The following is a 21,878-nucleotide window of genomic DNA, read 5'->3' as shown; positions in this document are numbered from 1 at the left end:
CTAAGATGTTGTAAGGCTTCCATGTGGAGTTCTGTTCAGAGCCTTACTCAGTGTTATGCTCTCATTCATATTGCATGCTTGTTTGGGGAAATTTGTTATTCTCTGAACAATTAAGCACTCTTCAGCCACCCTCTGGAAATTGTTTCTGCTTGTTAATCACCCAAAAGCGGGAATTCACAGAAGTAATTCTTGAAGTAGAAAGGAAAGCTAACTACCACTAACTAAAGCTCTCTGAGAATGTTATTTCTACAGATCCATGCTTGTCACACTATGTCCTTGTTTCTTTGTAGTCCTGTGCTAGATTTCAAACAGCAGGATGGAAGTGGAAAAGTGTGGACCATCGATAAGGTTGCCACCTCCAAGACGCAGACAAAACGGCCACTGGCTACAGCCCTACCAATGGCCACCCCATCACCAACAACAAAAAGGGTCCTAGCACTGACTATAGCTAATTATTACTAAAATGTTTTAGAGACTCATTTAAAAACCAAACCAAACCAGTAACACAATATGTGTTATGTTATTTTATCACTTTTCTTACCTTATCCTAACATGGTACTGTGGTCCAGGCTACCAGGGTTGTCAATTGTAGAGCACGCTAATGTAAGCCAAGTGAGAAAAATAAAAAAGGTATATTAATCTTTTCACCAGCAAGGCAGTACATAACCCGACCAGGTGGCAACACTAGACGTAGTCTTTTTATAGATGTTGCCTACTGTGCTTGAGTCTGTGGGTAGAATCGATGTCTGGCCACAGTGGATGCAGTATGGAGTCTTGTGGCATGTTACCTAGAGTATAGATCTGCAAAAGTGGTCGTATTGTGGTTATGGATGCCATATAAATACACAGATTAAATAGGAAAAATGCTTGGAGAAAACCAGTTACTAGTAAGTAGCTGTCCTTTTAAGTTATGGTTTATTATGAATAAATGGGCTTCTGATTAATGGAAACTGTATTTATATTAACTGTAATCAGTAAATAAGAAACCTCTTTCTAAGAAGCTGAAAAGTTGATTTTATATGGTTAAAGTTTCAAAAGTGCCTAAGCGACTTAGGAGCCTAAGCCCCATTTTCAAAAGTGATTCAGGCACTATGCAAAATCTTACTATGTTCACGTATAGTATAGTATAGTAAAATTGTGTGTGTATACACAAAAAAACTGTTATGTATTTAAACATGGCAATGTTTAATTCAGGCAATTTAAAGCAGAGCATCTAGTGTTTAGACTAAACTGCCATAAAACTTATGCTTGCATTTTCTGTTTCCTACAAATTACAGGTGGGACACAGAGGTTACCTCGTACGATTGGTGTATCGCTAGCAAAAGAACTCATCTTCTCTGCACGTATTGTAGATGGCGAAGAAGCAAAATCAATAGGATTGATCAGTCATGTAGTGGAACAGAATGAATCAGGGGATGCAGCCTACAGAAGAGCTTTAGCCCTAGCACAAGAATTTTTACCTCAGGTACAACATAATGGAGTCGTATTTTGATTTTGTTTTGGGTGAGTTAGTTCACTGTAGTATAGTACAGTGGTTAAATAGTAAATATGCAAAGGAACCAGGTAAACCAAGAAGAAAATTACCATTATCTTGATTTATTGTCTGCACTGTTAAGGTTTGTGTTCCTATTTACTTTCAAATTAACATTGTAGATGATTTTTTTTCCAAGTAAAAAATTCTAGAGACTACAATATTACTATTGAAATAACATTGAGCACTTTGGGAAACAGCTGAGGATAGGAGAAAGACAAAAAGGTCAAGTGAAAATAGAGACTGGTCCTCTTCCTTACTATTCTAGCCATATGAAGTTTTCTTTTAATCCTTTGGTTCAGGGAGTCTGGATTTCTCAGTATGATTTGCCATAGTAAAATGTACAGATTCTCTGCATGTACAAAATCCATTAAGTGAACACTGTGACTATTTAAATCCTCATTCTTTTTCATAATTACATTTGTTACTAACATACCCTTGGAAACGTAACAGTGAAATTTATTTCCAAAATTAATGTCTTTTTCCATTTATGCAACATATTGTTTTTACTGGAATGTTCATTTGTTTGCTTTCTGGACTACATACACCAGCACAGGGATGTCATCATTCTCATGCACTGCTCTAGGTTACATGCCCTCTTTTCCTTTCACTTGATGTAACTGTGGCAGAGAGACCTGAAATATGACTACTTTTAGACAGCCATACTCCAAATATTCAACGTTGGAGAACTGCAAATAAGTTAATTATGGGTTGCCTTACTTTGAACTTTCACTATTGGCTTCTCCTTGACTAGAGAACCTGCTGTCTGATTTTTCATGGCAATCAGTCAGGGAGCATGGTGGGGGAACTTTTCTGTACAGTGGAGAATTAATCTACAGGTCCTGTGCCCAGGGGCCCTGGCCAATTTGGGGGCCCCCACAGGAGCACCAGAACCAGTGTAGAAATGGGGGACCATTGGTGCTGGAACTGTGGCCCCACCCCCTGCTCCTATTCTTCCCCCTGGGGATCCACCCCCTGCTCCTATTCTTCCCCCAAGGCCCAACCCCTGCCAAGGCAGAAGCTGGAGCTGGGCCATGGTAAGAGCCGCTCAAGGAGCCAAGGACACTGTGGGGAGCCCCAGACCCTCCACCTGCCCTAGGCGAGTCTTATCAGCTCCCCCACTACAAAGTGAAACCCCTGCCACCACCACTCAGCACCTGCCCGAGACTACTATGCCCATGTTAAAAAGTGAGTGGGCATGGCCTCCCTGGATCCCTCCGCTTCCGGCGCCCCGGGCCTCTTAGGTTTGGGGGGCCCAAATGTTCTTTGTGCTCAGGGCCTCAATAACTCTTAATCCATCTCTATTTATGTAGCTGACCATTCTCTCTCACTCACAAGAAAGTGCACACATATCAGTGTTTCAGCTTGCCGCTCATCCAATAGTTGTTTTCTTCTGTACCATCAACCAAAACACCAATTTGTCATCCTCCCTCACCGTGGCATGCAAACGTGAGGGAACTAGACCAGTTTCCATCCCCAAAACACCAGAACTCTAGGAAGAAATCAGCATGACCTTCTGGAAAAAGCTGCAGGAGCCTTGGTGGTGATTGACTGTGACATGCCCCCTTTCTGTCATAGACATCAGTCTTCACCAACCTCCCTTCCCTCCTCCCCACCCCAGTATCCATGAGAAAACTGATCATGGCCTAATCTGTATCTTTCTTCTTCCTCCCAGCAATCCACAAAAGATGCCGCTTCTCCCCCTTGAGCTCAGTTGTCTGAGATTCTAGATGTTTTAATTTTTTTAAATGAAAATATATATAATCATACACATACGTATTTTAAGTAAACAACAATGACTCCATTGGATCTCCCAGGTGTATCTTGTTTTTCTATATCTATCTTGTAGACCATAAATTCTTTGTGTTAGGAACTGTTTTGATATTTATTTGATACCTCATTGTCAGCACTTAACAAATTTATAATCTTTTGCTGTGCTTCATGGCCCTTGAGAAATGATCAGTCCTTGAGCACTGTAGGTTGATACTGAGCTCACAACAGAAATGGAATATCTTCAGGGGAACATTTCAGGAGACTTTGCACACTGGCACTAGAGAAGATTTTTGGGGGAATCACCAGTGTGTCCAGAATATGATTCAGTTTTGGGGGAGCTGTTGATAAATCCTCTTCCCTGTTGAAAGCTCTGCAGGAAGATTAATCCCATCCAGATCCTGGTCTATATTGAGTGTCATTTAAAATAAAATCCTCATTTACTTCACCACTTTATTTGGCTTTCCATAGTAACTTCAGAAATCCTTCTCTTAGGGTGGAAAATACTGCAAATTATACAGTAAATGTAACTAACGTTGAAAAGAACTATTGATTTTTGTTTTTAAAACCCTATTATCAAACAACATATGAAAAAATATACATTTTAAATGAAAGAGGGCCTGGATTATGATTTGTAGCCACAGATTCACACTGGAGACAGTGCAGAGGTTAACTGCTCTAATAGGAGCTCTGACGGCATTGTGCCTCATGCAGGTACAATTCTATATAACCATTGAAGAGGATGCATTAGCCTCTCCCCTCTGCATCCTACTAGCTCTTTTGGCCAATACATGTGTTTGTAGAAGCTAGTGCCTGTCGTGGCTCTAGCTATGCAAAGTACTTGCACCCCCTGATGAAAGGATTCCTATCATTCCTGTCCCTTCTGTGGGAGACTGAGCTCCTTGCATTGTCTCCCTCTCTCCCTTGCATGGTTTGACAGAGGTCAACCATCTGACTTTTGCATCTTGGTTTTGCAGCTCATGCATTTTAGTTTTGATTGATTTATTCTCTTTTTGTTGAGGTGCTTCCATGTCTTTTTATTATACGCTTATTAGGACGTAATATAGTAGATCACATAGAGTCCTATAGTACCGTCATTATTTGGTTACTTTGAACCTAATTTCCAAAGATGTTGAGCACCCACAACTCAAGTTGAAGTCCATTGGAGCTGCTGGTGTTCAGCACCTCTAAAATTTAGGTTTTTTATGTTGTTTTGGTACCATGTCGTTTTTGAAAATTATATGCTGCTTTTAGTTTTTTTTAGTTCTAGAAACATATATTTGGAAGAAAATGTGTATCATGGTCATATTACTTATTAAAAAGAACAGACAAAGCCTACAAAGTGCTAATATGATAGCATTCATATGTAGACACTTTGAACCACAATTTTGCTGTATCTGCTGACATGTAGGTCTGTCTGATTTATTTTTAATTTTAGGGACCTCTAGCAATAAGAGTTGCAAAATTGGCCATCAATCAAGGGATGGAGGTAAGGATATTTATTTGTTGGTAACAGTGAGTGAAAGCCTGGAGGGCGGGGAACAGTTCCTAAAATAGAGGGTTAAAAGTTAATTAATGTTTTTTCTAGACTTGTTTTAAATTTCAAACCATATAATCTTTCAAAACCTAGTAAGTTGAATCCAGTCTAAAGTAAAGCAATGGTTCTTATTTTTGTGACTTCATATTGATTTCATCCTGCTCCTGAAGATATGGTTGATGCTGACGGGGCACTACAGTACCAAAACTTGCTATAACTGGTACAATGTGCATGAGTTATTAATGTTAGAAAGTAAACATACAACTTGTTTAATAGTAGTTCATGTCAAAGGGTGGGGGGGAAAAGCTTTCCTAAATTCATGTACAGCATGCTGTAAAGACTATGGTTGTTTTAAAACCAAATGATATGAAAATCAATCCCATCATCAACAGGATAAAGGTTTGCCAGTAAAACTGAAGGCCAAAAAGGACATTGCTGCTTATAATAATTTAGTATAGAATAGAATAGTGTTAACATAATATCAAGAATCTGATTTAAATACAAAAAGACATGACAAGTAGCCACTCCTGAGTGTTCTCTATTGATCGAGCTCTAGAGTTCATTAAGATCTGAGCAGACTCACACTTGTGCTTAACTTTAAGCCTCTGAGTCTCCTGCTGAACTCAATGGGACTACTCAGATACTTAAAGTTAAGCATGGGCATGAATCTTTGCAGCATCACAACTTAGAGCACAGTCTGGCCCAGAGAAGAGTGTGATCACAGCTCATTTGCAATGTAAAACCTCAATATAACAGGATAAGTTAAGGAAGTATTCTGTTTCAGGTTTTTTGTTTGTTTGTTTTAAAGGTTGACATACAACTACTCAGACACCTGAGTTGAGTAGGGTTACATTAATGATGAAAAGTAAAAGTACTTTTCAGAAGTAAAAGTACACAAAGGGTGTAAATTAAGCTCACAAATACAAATTAGTTTTTAAGGGTATAAATCCAAGGTTGAATTCAGTGGTACACAAGGTAGAAACTTTTGTAAGAAAAATTCTAAATTCCAGACATAGTAGGTAGGTGAGTCAAAATGACCTTGTTGACAAACCCCATGTGGTACACAAGGTCCCAGCTTTCAGAGGCTAGTAGAAAAACTGCCCACTGATTAAATAGATAGCACTTATGAAAAGCAGGTAGCTAAACAAAGAGGAAATAATGGAGGAGGAAAATAAGTCCTTTCAGCTGTTTTGGCCACCACACAAAGAAATCTCAGACGGTCCCAGAGGAAGTCCAAGATCACAATTGGTTTCATCCTTATATGTGGGAGAAATATATATTTTCCTAATCATCAAGACAAATCCTTAAGAGAGATAGCTTCCTGGCAGATCAAGGTCCTACAGATCAGTCTCTAGATAGGTCCTTAAGATGGTCTGGGCGGGTATTCAGTCTAGTCATCATTGGCAGTCTTATTGCATCACCAAAGCTTTTGTTGATCATGTGATTGCTGGTTGTGTAATAGCATTTCTTGAGAAACACACTTTGCAATTCGTTGGACTTCCATACATATTTTAATATATATATATCAGTTAATTTATTACAATATTTTGTTAAAATTGAAGTATATTTTAAATTATACAACATTGGAATCATAATAGGTAAAATGCATGAATATAAATGTATTTATTGTCAAGTTTATATACATATATATCAATGCATATGATTGATAAAGCAAATAAAGGACATGTAAAAATTATACAATTTATATAGGTAAAATATACTAAGATTATGTAATAAAATAACGGAAGGAGAAATAGTATATCACATCAGGAATATATGTACCTTATCAATGTATTACCATATTTCACAAAAACATGTCTGAGTATATGATTGCTGTTTTTTCACTATGTACTATATATTGAAGCATGAAAAGATCATGAATTTGACCCTTTTTAAGTGTTGAAATTGCAATTGGGTCAAACATGTTTTCTCAAAACAATGGGTGGGCTTTATGAGCACTTCTGGAAGTGTTAGGGGTATCTACTGTGATGCAGATGTAAGATAAAGTTCCATAATAAACATTGACATAAATAGCATCTGGCCTGCTTTTCAGGAAGTACAACTCTTTATACTGTATGGTGGTGAGTAACTTCTTCTTAGGTGTAATTAGTTTTTCAAATTAAGTATCTCAACTTATTATTTGTATTTCACTAGCCCTCATCATGTCCTAGGTGCTTTCCTTACATACTGAAAGACAGTCTCGTCCTGGAAGATATCTGTTTCAAAACTTGTTTGTTAAAACGTAATTAATGACTGATTTATATGCAGTCTAGGTTTCTGACCAGTAATAGCTGAAACAATTAAAATATTCAGCTAATTAATGGGTTTTAGCCAAAGACAATTTGTAGTAAGACAATACATTGTGCATTCACCTATTATTTCTGACAATCTATTGAATAGTGATTACATCACAGAATAAGGAAACTGATTACAGAAATACCGACAAACCCATAACCACAGGGTAGTGAAGAATTTCTGCATAAAGATACTGTGAAGAGGGACTTTGCTGGACTGCTTTAATGTTTGGGATATAGGAATACAGTATTTGAGTTAACTGTCAGAAAATAAAGTGTGTGCAATGTACAGAAAGTTATTCACTCTTACAATATTTAATTTTTGTTTCCCAGGTGGATTTAGTAACAGGCTTAGCAATTGAAGAAGCCTGTTATGCTCAGGTATGTAACACAATTATGCAAAAAAGCCCAAAACCCCTCAGTTAAAGATTGCATTGAAAATCATACAGAAACGCAGCTCGAAAGTAATTTATATTTTCTCCCAGCAGCATTTCAGATAACAAATTTAACCCTTTCTCTTAGCCATTTCTATTTTTTTTACATGGAAATCTTAAAGAAGGAAGTGGAGTTTAAGACAAAATCATCCCTTTGTATAGGGCTATTTAGGGAGGGGAAATTGGACATAGAGCCAGATCTTCAGATGGTGTAAATTGGCGTATCCTTGTTGACTTCAGTGGAGATATACTGATATATAATGCCTGAGGCTAGGTCTACACTACAGCGGGGTTCCGACCTAAGATACGCAACTTCAGCTACGTGAATACCGTAGCTGAAGTTGCGTATTTTAGGTCGGCTTACCTGGCGGTGAGGACGGGGGAAAGTCGACCGCTGCCGCGCTGCCGCCGACTCCGCTGCCGCCTCTTGCCGAGGTGGATTTCCGGAGTCGACGGCAGAGCGATCAGGGATCGATTTTACCGCGTCCTCACGAGACGCGGTAAGTCGATCCCCGATAGACCGATTGCTACCCGCCGGATCGGCGGGTAGTGAAGACATAGCCTGAGGATCTGGTCCATAAACTAGAGGGATTCTGGCTTGCTGCCTACACAGAGGGAAGAGATTCCCTTCATGTTTTACCCCAACCCCTTAAAAAGAGTAGTAAGTAATTAAGTAAGAATAGAGCCATTATATTACTTCTGTATTTGGCATTGGTATGACCCCTACTGTAATACTGTGTTCAGTTCTAGTTTCCACACTTCAAGAAAGATGTTGAAAAATTGGAGGGGGTTCAGATAAGAGCCACAAGAATGATTAAATTATTGGAAAATATGTCTTACAGTGAAAGATTTTAGGAGCTCAATCTGTTTAGTGTATCAAAGAGAAGGTTAAGGGGTGACTTGATCCAAGTCTGTAAGTATCTCAATGGGAACTGAAATTTGATAATAGAAGGCTCTTCAATCTAGGTATAATAGGAACCCGTGGCTGGAAGTTGAAGCTAGACAAATGCGAACTAAAAATATGATGCAGTTGTTTAACAGGAGGGTAATTAATCATTGAAAAAACGTAGAGTGTTGTGATGGATTCTTCATCACTGGAAATTTTAAAATCAGGATTGGCTGCTTTAGATCAAGTACAGCTATTGAACTTGAAACATGGAAGTCCTATTGCTCTGATATGCAGGAGGTCAGACTATGAAATTTGTGAGTAGAAGTGCATGGTTAGAAGTAAGCGTACAGTGCATGGTTAGTTTTATGTAGTTTTAATTTTGTAGGTGTGAGCAGGGTTTCAAACTAAAGAGTAAACTTTTGATGACGACCTAAAGTGATATGAGGCTTGATCAATTAGACAGTTGAACAAGAGCCTGTTTTGTTATCTGACTACTCTATTTGAGGAATTTTTAATATGCCCATCACTTCATCATTTTTTTAATCCCTTCAAACCATTGCCATATCCCTTCCAAAGGAGGTATTTACATGTTACATAAGGAAATACTGCAGGCACTATAGCTGATGGTTCAAGAACTTGTGAGAATTTTAACTCCCCCCTACCCCCCACCAGTAGTTCTAGGTGCATCCACTGTCAGCAGTGTTAAACCGCCTGGGAAAGTATAACTGGGTGTAAAATAATGAAGTTTTTATGGTCTTCTTATTTTACAGCTTTAATGATAAAATGTTCTTTCTGTACTAAAAGAAGTGTGTTTAATAATTATCTTAAAACCCAGAAGGCCAGATCTCCAACTGGTATAAGTCAGCATGGCTGAAGTAACTTCTGTGGAGTGATACTGATTTATACCAGCTGAAGATCTGGCCCACAGGCTGTAAATCAGTTGTGTGTAGAGTGTTTTCACACTCTTTTGTAATTTCTGTATTACACTATAGTCTAGGGTTACCATACATCCGGATTTTCCCGGACATGTCCGGCTTTTTGGTCCTCAAATCCCCGTCCGGGAGGAATTTCCAAAAAGCAGGACATGTCCGGGAAAATAGGGAGGCATGGTAAGGGGACCGCCTCCTCCCCGGGCTCCAACTTTCTGGGGCCAGGCGGCGGCTGTTCGTTCTCCCCACCTGGGCAGCCGGACTCGGGAGCAGCCACTGCTGCAGCTCCCACTGCCGCGGGGGGGAAGCGGCCAAGCATGTGGCGCTCCGCGGCTGCGGCTGTAGCGCCCGGGGTGTGAACCTCCTGAGCCCGGGCCTGCTGCGGGGGCCCAGCTGGTGCAATCCCGCGAGCAGCCCCGGAGTGGGGGCAGCAGGCCCCAGGCCCCCCGTCCCGCTTGGGTCCCGCAGGGGAACGAACGGGGCTGTCGATGCCTCCACCCCGGGGCCGCCCACAGGATTGCACTAGCTGGGCAGCCAGCCCAGATGCGACTGGCCAGGGCCTGGGCGCAGCGTGCGCGCTGCTGGGTCCCCGCAACAGGCCCGGGCTCGGGGGGTTCGGGCCTGGGCGCTAGAGCCGCAGCTGCCGAGCTTGGCCGCTTCCTCCCCCGCGGCAGTGGGAACTGCATCAGCGGCTGCTCCCGAGTCCGGATGCCCAGGTGGGGAGAAGGAACAGCCGCCGCCTGGGCCCGCGGGCCGCCCCCCTATTCTCCCTCCAGGAACTCACCCCGGCCCCGCGCTCCCCCTACGTCTGCGGGGCCTCTGCCGCCGTTGTTTTTTTTTTTTTGCTCTGGTCACCCTGGGGGTGGAGTTGGGGCAGGGACTTTGGAGAAGGGGCGGAGTTGGGGCGGGGAAGGGGTGGGGCCGGGGCCCCCTTGGAGTGTCCTCTTTTTGCAGGACTGAAATATGGTAACCCTACTATAGTCTGCAGATCGCATCCATTAAAGAAAGGTGACAATATACCTTATTTTTTAAATTTTGGTATTGATAATACAAAGTTAATCTGTTCTTTGTAGACTATTCCAACAAAAGACAGAATTGAAGGTCTTCTTGCTTTTAAAGAAAAGAGGCCCCCTCGCTACAAGGGAGAATAGGAGAAACTGATGCCTTGAAAATACGAATGAGATAAACATGGCTGGAAGGACCTTTCAGCTGCACTTTGCCTCAGCGCATGGAATATCACAACCACCAAAGTAAAAGCAAACCCTACCTACATTACAACATCTGAAATGTGTCCAGACATGTGCCTGGCCCAAGAATATGTATCAAGTCATACTCAGCATGGTTTATGAAGGTTGCTCTGTATATTTGCAAGGTCACAGGTTCATAAGCATTTCTTTTATTTCATTTGTATGAAACTAACCATACCACAATTTAAAAAAAAAAAAAAAAAAGGTTAATTCTTTTAATAGACAAAGCCTATAAAGTAATATGGAATGTTTGTCTGTTGTTCCATTTTATCAAAATAAGTGATTTCTACGCACCAAAAATGTGAAATTATACCAAATATGATTTCTAAATGATTCACTATCTATTCTAGCTGAATATGTAAATTATTAATAAAGTTAGTGGAAATCAGAAGAATGATTGTTTGGAAGATTATAAACTTTATTTACTTGTCTCATACTGTAATAAGTAAGATTAACTTCATTTTGAGACTACTATACAGTGGTGTTCTGTATTACTCTGTGTTCATGTTCAGCCTTCAGTCACACAAGGCTATATGGTAAACCTTGCCTCCCATCCCAGATTCCTCCAAAACATCATCTCACTAACACTATCTACTAGGGAGTAACTTTTCATTCACTTGCTCCATTTCTTTTTGTTTTTTATTTCCAGGCTGTATTAAACTTTTTATTGTGGAGCTGTGGTTAAACACATTCTTAAAGCTAGAAAGTTTCCTTATGCCCCAAAATGCTGGATCTTGTGTGTGACCATTTTTCAGGTTCTAATAATACTGTACTTATATACAGCTGCTCTGAATTGAAATGCTCTTTTCCTTTGTTGGAACATAAACCTCTGGGCTTTGAAGTGAAGAAACTACTGTACTATGTGTGTTGGAGGTGCCATGGAAAATGGCCTCTTTAAAATATTCTGTCAACTTACTGGTAAGTAAATGTGGCTTAGCAATCAGATGTTAACTTATTTATATGGAAACAACCTCCTTCATGTTTGATTTGCATTGTCTTTGTGAAGCTTCTGCATGCACTGCTGTTTCTGCAACATTAGCTATGGTCACTCTCCAGAACTATGGTGATATAGCAGCTGATCAACATGAAATGACAAGAACTCATTAAAATTCATATTTAGCCATATCTTTACATGTAAATTGATTATATCTGGTGGACCACGCACTTTACTGAGTGATAAACTTGCTGAGTTGATCATTTCATGCATGATAATTTGCAAATAAAGCACTGGTGCTTGTTTTTATAGTCATATAAAGCCTTTAAGGTCATTTTCTCATATTTTCAAAATGCTAAAATGTCATTTTCATTTTTACTGAGTATTAAATAATTATGTTAATGGGAGAAAAAATAGTAAGTCTATGCTGAATGGTTTGTGTCTCATAACTATGATATATAGTCTGGTTATTGAGCTTCCTTTAGTTTTCTAACAAGCACTGATTAAATAACTTCAGTACATGTATATGAAAACATTTTATTGACTTGAAATACTATGGCAGAAAAAATAGTCTGCTCAACCCACTGTGTAAATTCTTGATTTAGGCTAGGAGTTTTGATTTAAGTAAAATATTTTGCTATCGCAATAGTTACAACATTCCTTTTTCTCAGGGAAAGATGTGGCCATGCTGTGGCATTTTGAGGTCCTTCTCTTGAAGTCAGCAGTTTGAATAATATTGCAAAGTGAGTATAAGATGGAGACTTTTTTCCAAAGTACTTGTAAGTCATGATACTGGAATAGTTTTGAGGGGAAATTATTCAGCAAAAGATATACAAGAGACCTCTGTGTATGTATAAATTATAAGTGAAATAACATCATGATGACTTCATCTTGATTAATTAATGTCAATATTTGAATTCTGCTTCCTGAATTGGGGTACTGGGGCAAAAAATTCTCTCACAAGTCCGACCTCTGCTCATTATACTTGCTATCTGTCACTCCTTCAAATACTGGGGCTTAGCTCTGTCAGTTTCTGGCAGAATTCTGTCTTCCTGTACATACACTCTGTCTCTCCTTTTTTAGCTGCAGAATAAGTGCCTTTTATGCACTCTTTAGCTTTCCTGAAAGATTGTTCCATGGGTCGGGGGGAGGGGGGGCATAAGCAGCTTTCATCCTCTCTCTCTCACCAAACTCTCATTTATAATACTTCAGAAGCAGGCTTGAGCTTGGGTGGTTAGCTTGAGTCTCCGCCAGAGCTGCAATGTCCACACAGCTATTTTTAGCATGTTAGCTTCAGTCCTGCTAGCATGAGTCTGTCTGCCTGAGCTGGGAGGCCTGCTCCCAGCTGCAGTGTAAACATACCCTATTTTGCTGCTGGTCTTACTAGATGATCATAATGGTCCATTCTAGCCTTAAAATCCATGAATGACTTAATCTTAAAGCACTGACTTTTCTCAATTACTATTCTACTAACATCTTTTCTAAATAACCTTTATTGACTTGCTGGGTAAAAAATTCAAAAGTGTCTAAATGACTTAAGTCACTCTGTCGCTTTACATTTTTTTCCCCGCTGTCAAAATGTTTCAGATTCTGTTGAGATTAATGAGCTAGTTAAAGATCACTTTGAATGTGTTGGTTTATGGAGCATTTCTGTGTGGTCTGTGTTTCTATCAAATCAGTAAAATGTCAGTCAGTCTTCAAGCGATGATACTTGTTCATAGTTCTACTCCAGGATTCTTACGGTAGCCTGTCCAGAGGCGCTCTTAACCAGCTGCACTCAAAATAATAAGCACTACTATACATCATGCACAGCCACTTCTTATTTTTGTTTGTAAGATGTTTTTTTGCTGTACATTCACCCATGATCAAATCTGTTGTGCTTTCATTTCTTTCTTTTGGGCAGTAAGCCTGAATCTCTCAAACATTACACCTAATAACACCATCAACAAGACACAGGGGTACACCATATAATGGGAATGATGAAGTTACTATATGGGGGAGGGTGAGTGATGATATGTTTGTTCCAAGGTGGGCTTGTCATACATACTTTTACCAATAATTTTAAAAAGAGACGGCTACCCCTAAACAATCAGAAGAGATAGAATAATAAGCAGATAAACCAAATGAGAGGTATGTTTAGCTAAACAGTAACAAAAAGTAAAAAGTCATGAGTCTCCTCCATGCATGACTCTCTTAAAGGACTCCTTTTTCGTCCTGTACATTTTACTGTTTTTTGGTTTTGTTTCTTTGGACATGTATTATCTTCTAGATGCACAGGTACCATGGTGATGGGTGTGATATGAGAACCTGAAGAGATTAGTTTAATCACCGTTAACACAAAACTTTAAAAAAGCGTTAATAGGATAGTTTTAACAAATTCACAAAAATGGTTTATTTATTTTCTACAGAAAGACTGAATCTGAAACTATCAGTTTTATATATATATATATATATAAAATTATAGCCTCAAATTACATTCAGTTTCAGCTTCTGAATAGAACTCAATGTAGATTTGTTAATCTTACAGAATTCATTATGCATACATACAAATTGTTTGGCCTGTCAGACTGGAGCAGATACTTTCAATACCCTGATCTTGAATGCAGTTTGTGTTGTAATAAGTTTCTGTTGGGTTCCATGTAAAGTACTCAAATGAAAAACCTTTGACTTGGTAAAGAATTCCCCGTGCAAGTTTGTGTTTTGAATGTTACAAGTTTCATTGCTTTTGTGTGTGTGCACAAAACACTTCAAAGTCCTGATTAGTGATTCCAACTCTGTTTATCATTTCTAAAGTGTGTGTTAATTAGTAAAATGTTTATAACATCATATTTGTGTTAAAGAAATGAGTACATTCCAGCTTTCACACTGCATAATACAATCACTTTCAAAAGAACATGAACAAGTTTTGTTTTATATTTAAAGAACTTACACTGCAAACTGGTGTGAAACAAAAAATTATCGTTCTTTTATTTCAGCTATCTCTAATTGATTTAACATTTTCCTTTAAACATAAGGGACTTTGTGATATCATCTTTGGCTCAAATTTTCATAACATATTTAAAAAAATCAAATGCCAGTGGTACAAGTTCTGCAAAAAACTACTTGTGGATCATCTGCATAGTATATCTCAAGAAGACAAAATTTAATATTTAAATGGTATGGGAAAAGTTTGCTGTGCTTTCATTACAGCTGAATATAAATAAACACATCTGAGTGCTCTTGTAGATAGAGCGTTGTTCTGCATCCCTTACTCATGTGATGAATTCTTGCTCCAAGGAGCAGTTCCACTGGCGTCCTAAAATTGAACACTTGTCGAACTATTTCTATAAATTGGTGTAATTCATTGTAAAGACTGCAAGATTGGAGCTACTGTTGGCCCAATCCTTAGTCATGTGGGATAGCACTTAAAAGAACAGCCCCATTGACTCTGATGGAATTATTCACAGTAGCAAGTACTGTTCACAGTAGCGTCTGCAGTATCAGACTCTTTAATAAGGTAGGGGCTGTGTTTCGTGTTACATAATATTGTTACTTGTATATTCCATACTCCAGTGTTGTTACTTGTATATTCCTTGTATATTACTTGTATATTCTTGTAAGAATTGCAAGTCCATCATTCTAAAAAGTAGAAATGCTAGGAAAGTAGGAATTTTTTTAAACATTGTGTGGAACCAGTGTCCTATAGCTGTTGTTTACCCACAATAGGACTCTAGGATCGAATTTTATTAGCTGAGGCCTGGTCTACATTGGGGGCGGGGGGGTGGATCAATCTAAGTTATGCAGCTTCAGCTATGTGAATAACGTAGCTGAAGTTGACATACTTAGATCTACTTACTACGGTGTCTTCATTGCGGTAAGTCGACAGCTGACGCTCTCCCGTCGACTCCACCTGCGCTACTTGCCCTGGTGGAGTACCGGAGTCGACGGGAGAGCACTCGTCGATTTATCGCGTCTAGAAGAGCCGCGATAAATCGACCCCCACTAGATCAATCACTGCCCGTCGATCCAACAGCTAATGTAGACAAGCCCTGAGTTACCATGCTAATTGTCAGAGCTATAGGCAGAGTCTAGAGTAGATAAGGGAGGGAATTTCCTTGCACCCCAGTCTGGCCCTCGTATACTGCTGTCCCCCGGAATAGCCAGAACCAGGCCATCTTAATCCCCTCACCCTGAATTGTGTGCTGCACCACTTAGAGTCGCAGCATACAGTTGCACCTGACGTGTCATAGGTACCAGGGTCCAGATTTACAATGGTACTTAGGCCACTAACTGCCTCTGTAGGTGATACTGACATTCCAAAACCACTACTCAGCTGCCACCTAACCCCATAGATGTCTAAGTTTCCACTAATGGGCCTGCGCGCAGTCGCCTAAGTATGATGCCGCCCCAAAGCTAGCAAGCAGCTTGGAGCCATAGTGGAAGCCCAAGCACCTGTGGCCCCAAAGTGGGATTCTCAAACTTGGCATTCTCACACCTATCTTGCTTGTGGGGCCTGATCCCATAGGTGTTCGCTGAGTAGAATACACAATAGCCTGGTAGGTAAGGCACTCATCTGGCATGTGGGAGACCTAGGTTCACTTCCTGCTCCAAATCAGGCAGAGCAGGGATTTGAATCTGGATTTTCCACCCCCCCCAGGTGAGTGCTCTGACCAGAGGAGTATTGGCTATAATGGGGTGAGGGTGTCTCTCTTTGTGTCTGGTTTGCCGCAAGAAAGGGCTGACCTGGCTTAGGTGCCTAACTCCAGGGGAAGGTTCATGTCTAAGGATACCAAACAGAGACAGTCTCCTTCCTCCAGCCCGTCAGTTTGACACCTGAATACCTGTGAGGGTGCAAGCCCTATGCCCTGCCTCTTTCCTCTGGCTAGCTTAGGCTGCTCTTGCTCAGCCTGCTGACTTTTAAAAACATCTTTCTTAGGTGCCTACCTCTCCGCATACAATGCATGGGGAGTCTGGGTGTCTAACTTAGGGCTCAGAATTCCACTGGGTAGCAGGGCACCTAAGCACCTTTGTGAATCCAGCGCCTTCCACCCCACAATACAGATGTGAGATGAGCATTAGTGCTAGTTATGAGGTCCACATTTTTATTTTTATTTTATTTTTTGTTTAAAAAAAATCAATTAAATATAAATAAATAATAAATTAAATTAAATAAGTAAAAATGAAAAGTTCCCCAATGGCTGGTGTCATGGAAGCATGGAAAACTAAGAGCAACTTTTATGAAACCTTTGGTCTTGCTTTCTTGTCACAACTTCATCTCCAGCCCCGTGGAAGGAGCAGTAGAAACCCAGTAGCAAATATGTCTTGCAAGCAGGAGTGGAGAAGTGGATCTAAGCAGAGGTTTCAAGTAACCTATTTAGTTTTGGGATTATATAAAGTTTCTAGCTTCTACACTTTTAATACACTTCTACAGACCCCCTTCTAATATTTTCACTTGATGCCGGTCTGTGTGCCTGTGTTTAGAATGCTTTGTACTTTTGGAGTTACTGTGCCCCAAGCTCTGCTCCAACTCCACCCCTCCCCTAAGTCCCCACCCCACCCCTTCCCCGGAGCGTGCCCCACCCTCACTCCTTCCCCTTCCCCCCAGCACCTCCTGCATGCCATTGACCACTGGTAGGCAGGAGGAGCTGGGGGGTGGGGGGAAGGGAGGAGCTGATCGGCAGAGCCTGCTGGCCGGCGGGAGGCAATGTGGGGGAGGGGGAGGAGCTAATTGGCGGGCTGCCGGTGGGTACTGAGCACCCACTATTTTTTTCCATGGGTGCTCCCACGGAGTTGGCGCTTATGCTGCCAACAGTCCTAAAGGGCCAAAACAGGAGCAGTGGATCAGTGAGGTGCAAGGAAGCCCCAACCATACACCGGGGGCAGGAAATTGCATAGGGAGATTCCATGATGTGCTGACATAATCTAAGGATAGCTCTTTGCTAGGGTGATCATTTGGAGATGGTTATTCCAGCTCCATAGCCAGATTTCACCAGCAATGAAGCACAAAGCAGCTGCAGCATACCTGAGGATCTGGATCATTTTGTGTAATGCGTACATGTATCTATGATATATATGTATATATGCACACTATATCTGCTACGCTTAGGTTTAAGATTGCTCATTGAAGCTTCTAAAGCATTGTTTCCATTATTAAAATAGCTAATTAAAACTGTACCTCCATGGATATGTGTATTCAGAGTAACAAAAACATCTTGTACTACATAAGATTTTTTTTTATTTCTTGTAATTACAGCATATTTGTCTGGAGTGTTTCACAAGTGTTCTTTTGTGTAATACTGGTAGGGGAGATTAAGTAATATGTTCTTACTAAATTATTGCTCAAGAACATCAAATGTTATTGTGATGTATTGAGATTTGAGGTAGCATTCATACATTTGGCTGTTTTGTTCCTACAACCTTTATGCTCTTCTGGATCACAAAGCAAAGTGGCATGTGTTCTCTCTAATGTAAATGCCAGTAACCACTTGAACTGAGTGCATGATTCCAGTTTAACGGGGTGGTGTTCATAATGGACAACAGTAATATATCGAAGCCAACTTGACCATATTTATACTCCACTCTGTGCCAGAAACCAGAACTTCAAAGCTTCTTCCTTTCAGAACTCCAAAGGAATACAAATTTGTGTTTCTTCATATCATCAAACTTAATTATTGGCAATAAACGACTGCTGGCAAGAGCGACGCATCACATGGCTCCATTTCTGTTTTAGAAAAGGTCAGCATATGGCACAAACACTTCGCTGTATTATGCAGCCTTGTACTCTGATCACATAACACATGCTTCGGAAACATTATGCAATGTTATACTCACTGATTAATGACTGCTTGCACAAGAAGTTTTTCATTACCCTGAATGCTAGCGTCCTGGGAATGATTAACTTTGTGACATAACTCTCATCACATAAATATGGAAGACTCAAACATAGCCTCAAAATAATATGTTTCAGGAATAACTGAACTCTTTACTGCTTAATATTGTGTACTGTACATGATTAACTACTGCTTTAAAGCTTCAGAGTGGAATAGAGAAGCCTGTTTGGGGGAACTGAAAACAAGATTTATTTTTAGGTGTTAAAGTTCCACTCAAGATTAATTTTGGACACAGCAGCATCTCATTGACAGTGTTTTTCCTTTGCTTGTGTAAGTTTGAATTTCCTAAGAAAATCTTGGCCAACTCTTTCCAGTATTCAGCAAATGAGCTAAGCTGCCCTTATTAGATCTATGAAGCCCTATTTAAATCATTGCCGCTAAACAGATATAAATGAGGTCAGCATTTGGTCCAGCGTGGGCCTAATTCAGCTCTCCGTTATAGCAGGGTAAATCCAGAATAGCCCCACTGAAGATGCCGAAGTTGCTCTGTATTTATTCTGCTATGAGAGAACACTGGTCCTAAATGAAGCAACTCTGGTGTTAATTCCTGGGTTCTACTCCCCTACATAAGATTATAGTTCACAAATACATACAAATAAAAAGAACATGTTTTGAGTCTAGCGGCAGTATGCTGAGGTAACTTTTTACTCAAGCAAACATCCAGAGTATAGACTCAGTTTTTACTCAGTAAGACCACAAGGATTTGGCCACAAATTAGTTGATTCTTCCTAAATATTACATTTGAATTTTCATAGCTAAAACTGAGCACATTTTTAAAAAAATCTCCATAATTTCTCAGTCCCCTTCTCTCACCCTTTCCCTACCAATATGATATTTCTAAGCAGCTATATAGGCAGGGCATTGTTGTCTAATCTGTTAATGGCAATACTAATTAGGTCTCCTAAATAATACTCCATGCTTTTCCTCCTGTTTTCATTACCAAGCAGAGGTTGTGAATGTTTAATCCTTGAATGACCATGGCTTTCCATTCCCTTTTGCTATAGGTCATAAACTTGTAAAAATAAAGATTTTGTCCCTTTCCCACTCTCCCTCAAACATGAAGATCCATCCAAAATACCTTATTTTCTACACCTGGTGTTGATTGCTATGTGTTCATAATGTTCCATAGCTTTGTTAAGGAAAAAGTTGTTTTGCGTGCTTAGAAATTCAGCCCACAAGATCAACTTGCACTTTGAATTTCTTTAAAATGCTGTTTTTTCATCACAAGGAGAGCACTGTTTATTATAATCCCTTTATTCAGTCATATTAAAGCTTATGCCCAAATAAATCTATTAGTCTTTAAGGTGCCACCGGGCTCCTCGTTGTTTCAGTTATGTGAGTAATCCTTACTCTTGCAAATAGTTCAGTTACATTAAGTACAACTGCATGCATGAGTAAGGGCTCTAGGACTAATAGTCTACTAGGAGGGATGGTTTAGGAATATTACCACCTGTGTTCTGTTCCTTAGAATATAATCTTAACTGAAAGCAAATAAAGAAGTTAAACATTGACTTTTTGTGTGTGCTCTAATTTGTGCCTTTTCCTGCATTCCAATTACTACAAGCAGTAGCAAATGCTCAAGAAAGCAGACTCTGACTAAGCATTAGCTACCAGCACGGTCTCATTATAGCTAAGGGCCCTTGTTCTCCCGGAGCCTACGTGCAGAGCCAGCTAGTCTTTCAGCTGTGATGACGAAATGCCATGCATTTCTTCCTGGAATAGTACGAAGATAAGATGCCACTTATGCTGGGGTTTCAGATGAACTCCACTAAGGATTTCAAAACAGTGTGTCATAAGTGTATCAGGTTTCTTTAGCAACCAATTCATTGTAGACACTTTTAAGATAAAAAGGGAAGAAATGTTAGTTTATTTACCCTTGGGATTTCACTGTTTAAACCCTTGCAGGAAATGACTATGGAGAATCAATGTATACATAGCCTACATGTACTAATTTTTTTTTAAAAAGATCAAAACAGATTTGTTCACATCATGAAGTCCAAATTATTTATTATCCATGAATGATGGAGGAAATCTTATGGCTCTACTGTGCCATTATAAAGGTCCAATTGTGCAAGTTGCTGAGCAACTCCCGTGAGTAGCTGAGTGCCCTGAACACCCACTAAGTTCAACAGAAGGAGAAGGCATTCAGCCTGATTCTTGCAGTTTAGTTCAGGCTACAAGTACCTGTCCAGAACCCAGTTGACTTCAGTGGAACCCCATGTGGGTGTAAGGTTCCGCCTGTGAGGATCAGATTGCAGAATCAGGGTCTCATTCTGTGATCCCATGTAATTAACAAAATCAGCCCTGGAAGCATCACATTTAAACCATAGAAACTTGTAATGTAGAGTAAGAGGAGGGGAGAATACTGTTACTGCATGATATATTGTTTCAAAGAGAGGTACTGCAATTAGTAATGATGATTTACATAATTTGGGAGTGGGGGATTTATTACCTGGAAAAATCTATATCAAAGGTTCTCAAATTGTGGTCCGTGGGCACTCCATTCAGGTGGTCCGCGGATAGTTCCCTCTAAGGTGCATGCCTGAGCAGCCGCACACAAGAGAATGAAGGGCCACCCACCTAATTAGTGGAGCCGCGATGCCTGGACGCTGGAGAAGACGCACATGTAAGGTGAGGTGGTGGCCTTGGGGGGAATATGGGGTAGGTGGGAGTGGGCAGTGGGGTGAGAATAGGGGGTGGGGGGAATTTGGAACGTGCAGGGCTGCGGTGGCCAGAGAAAGGTGACTTTCCCCAGCTCCAGGGCTGTGGCTGCCGCAGAGAGACAGCCCTCCTTCCCAGCCTCAACTCTGTGGCAGGGGAGAGACCCCCCTCCTTCCCAGCCCCAGCTCAGGGGCTGCTGCAGTGGGGGAGAGAGGGAGAGACCCCCCTCTGTCCCATCCCCAGCTTGGGGGCTACTGTGTCGGGAGAGAGGGCACATCCATCACATTAGAAAGGTAAGACTACTGATATTAAAATATGAGTTGTGTACTTTTATTTGTAGAAAAAAAACTTTATTATTATTATTTATCCAAAGCACTTTACAATAGTTAGCTAACGGTACAAACAACATTTGGAAAGATCATTAAGTTGTCCGCTGAGACCCTCAGCAATTTTCAAGTGGTCAGCGGAAAAAAAAGTTTGAGAATCACTGATCTATATGACTAGAGCAGAGTACTTGGGTGTGTTTTTGTTTGTTGTTGGTTTTCAGGGTGGTTTTTTTCCATTTTATAGACATTATCTTTAATCTGTGATGTGATTTGATTTTCACTCCATTCATTAATGGTGAATATGCTAAATAAATAAATACATACATAAAAATCAAATTATCCTCAGTAATTAATATCCTATAACCTGGGAATATTTAAAACTAAGAGTTCAATCTAATTCCCATTGAAGCCAGTAAGAGTTTTTTTTCCATTCACATAATGGGAGCTGGATCACACT

At 40.2% G+C, this 21,878-nt stretch overlaps 1 protein-coding gene across 2 annotated transcripts in view; it reads left to right on the top strand.

Annotated features, from left to right (window-relative positions):
- AUH (AU RNA binding methylglutaconyl-CoA hydratase) overlaps nucleotides 1–11,756 on the top strand; it is a 185,573-nt gene extending 173,817 nt beyond the window's left edge. For both annotated transcript variants that reach the window (XM_024214991.2, XM_024214992.3), the window contains exons 7-10: nucleotides 1,278–1,465; nucleotides 4,740–4,790; nucleotides 7,466–7,513; nucleotides 10,458–11,756. In XM_024214991.2, coding sequence (XP_024070759.1) covers nucleotides 1,278–1,465; nucleotides 4,740–4,790; nucleotides 7,466–7,513; nucleotides 10,458–10,535 — 365 coding nt within the window. In that variant the 3' untranslated portion in view covers nucleotides 10,536–11,756. The remainder of the gene's footprint in view (nucleotides 1–1,277; nucleotides 1,466–4,739; nucleotides 4,791–7,465; nucleotides 7,514–10,457) is intronic.
- Nucleotides 11,757–21,878: the final 10,122 nt, after the last annotated feature.

Source organism: Terrapene carolina, unplaced genomic scaffold (assembly GCF_002925995.2).
Source record: "Terrapene carolina triunguis isolate 2854851 unplaced genomic scaffold, T_m_triunguis-2.0 Scaffold113, whole genome shotgun sequence".
In the NCBI taxonomy this organism is placed as follows: Eukaryota; Metazoa; Chordata; order Testudines; family Emydidae; genus Terrapene; species Terrapene triunguis.
Note: the sequence above shows the minus strand (reverse complement) of the source record. Positions and strands in the feature narration are given on the sequence as shown.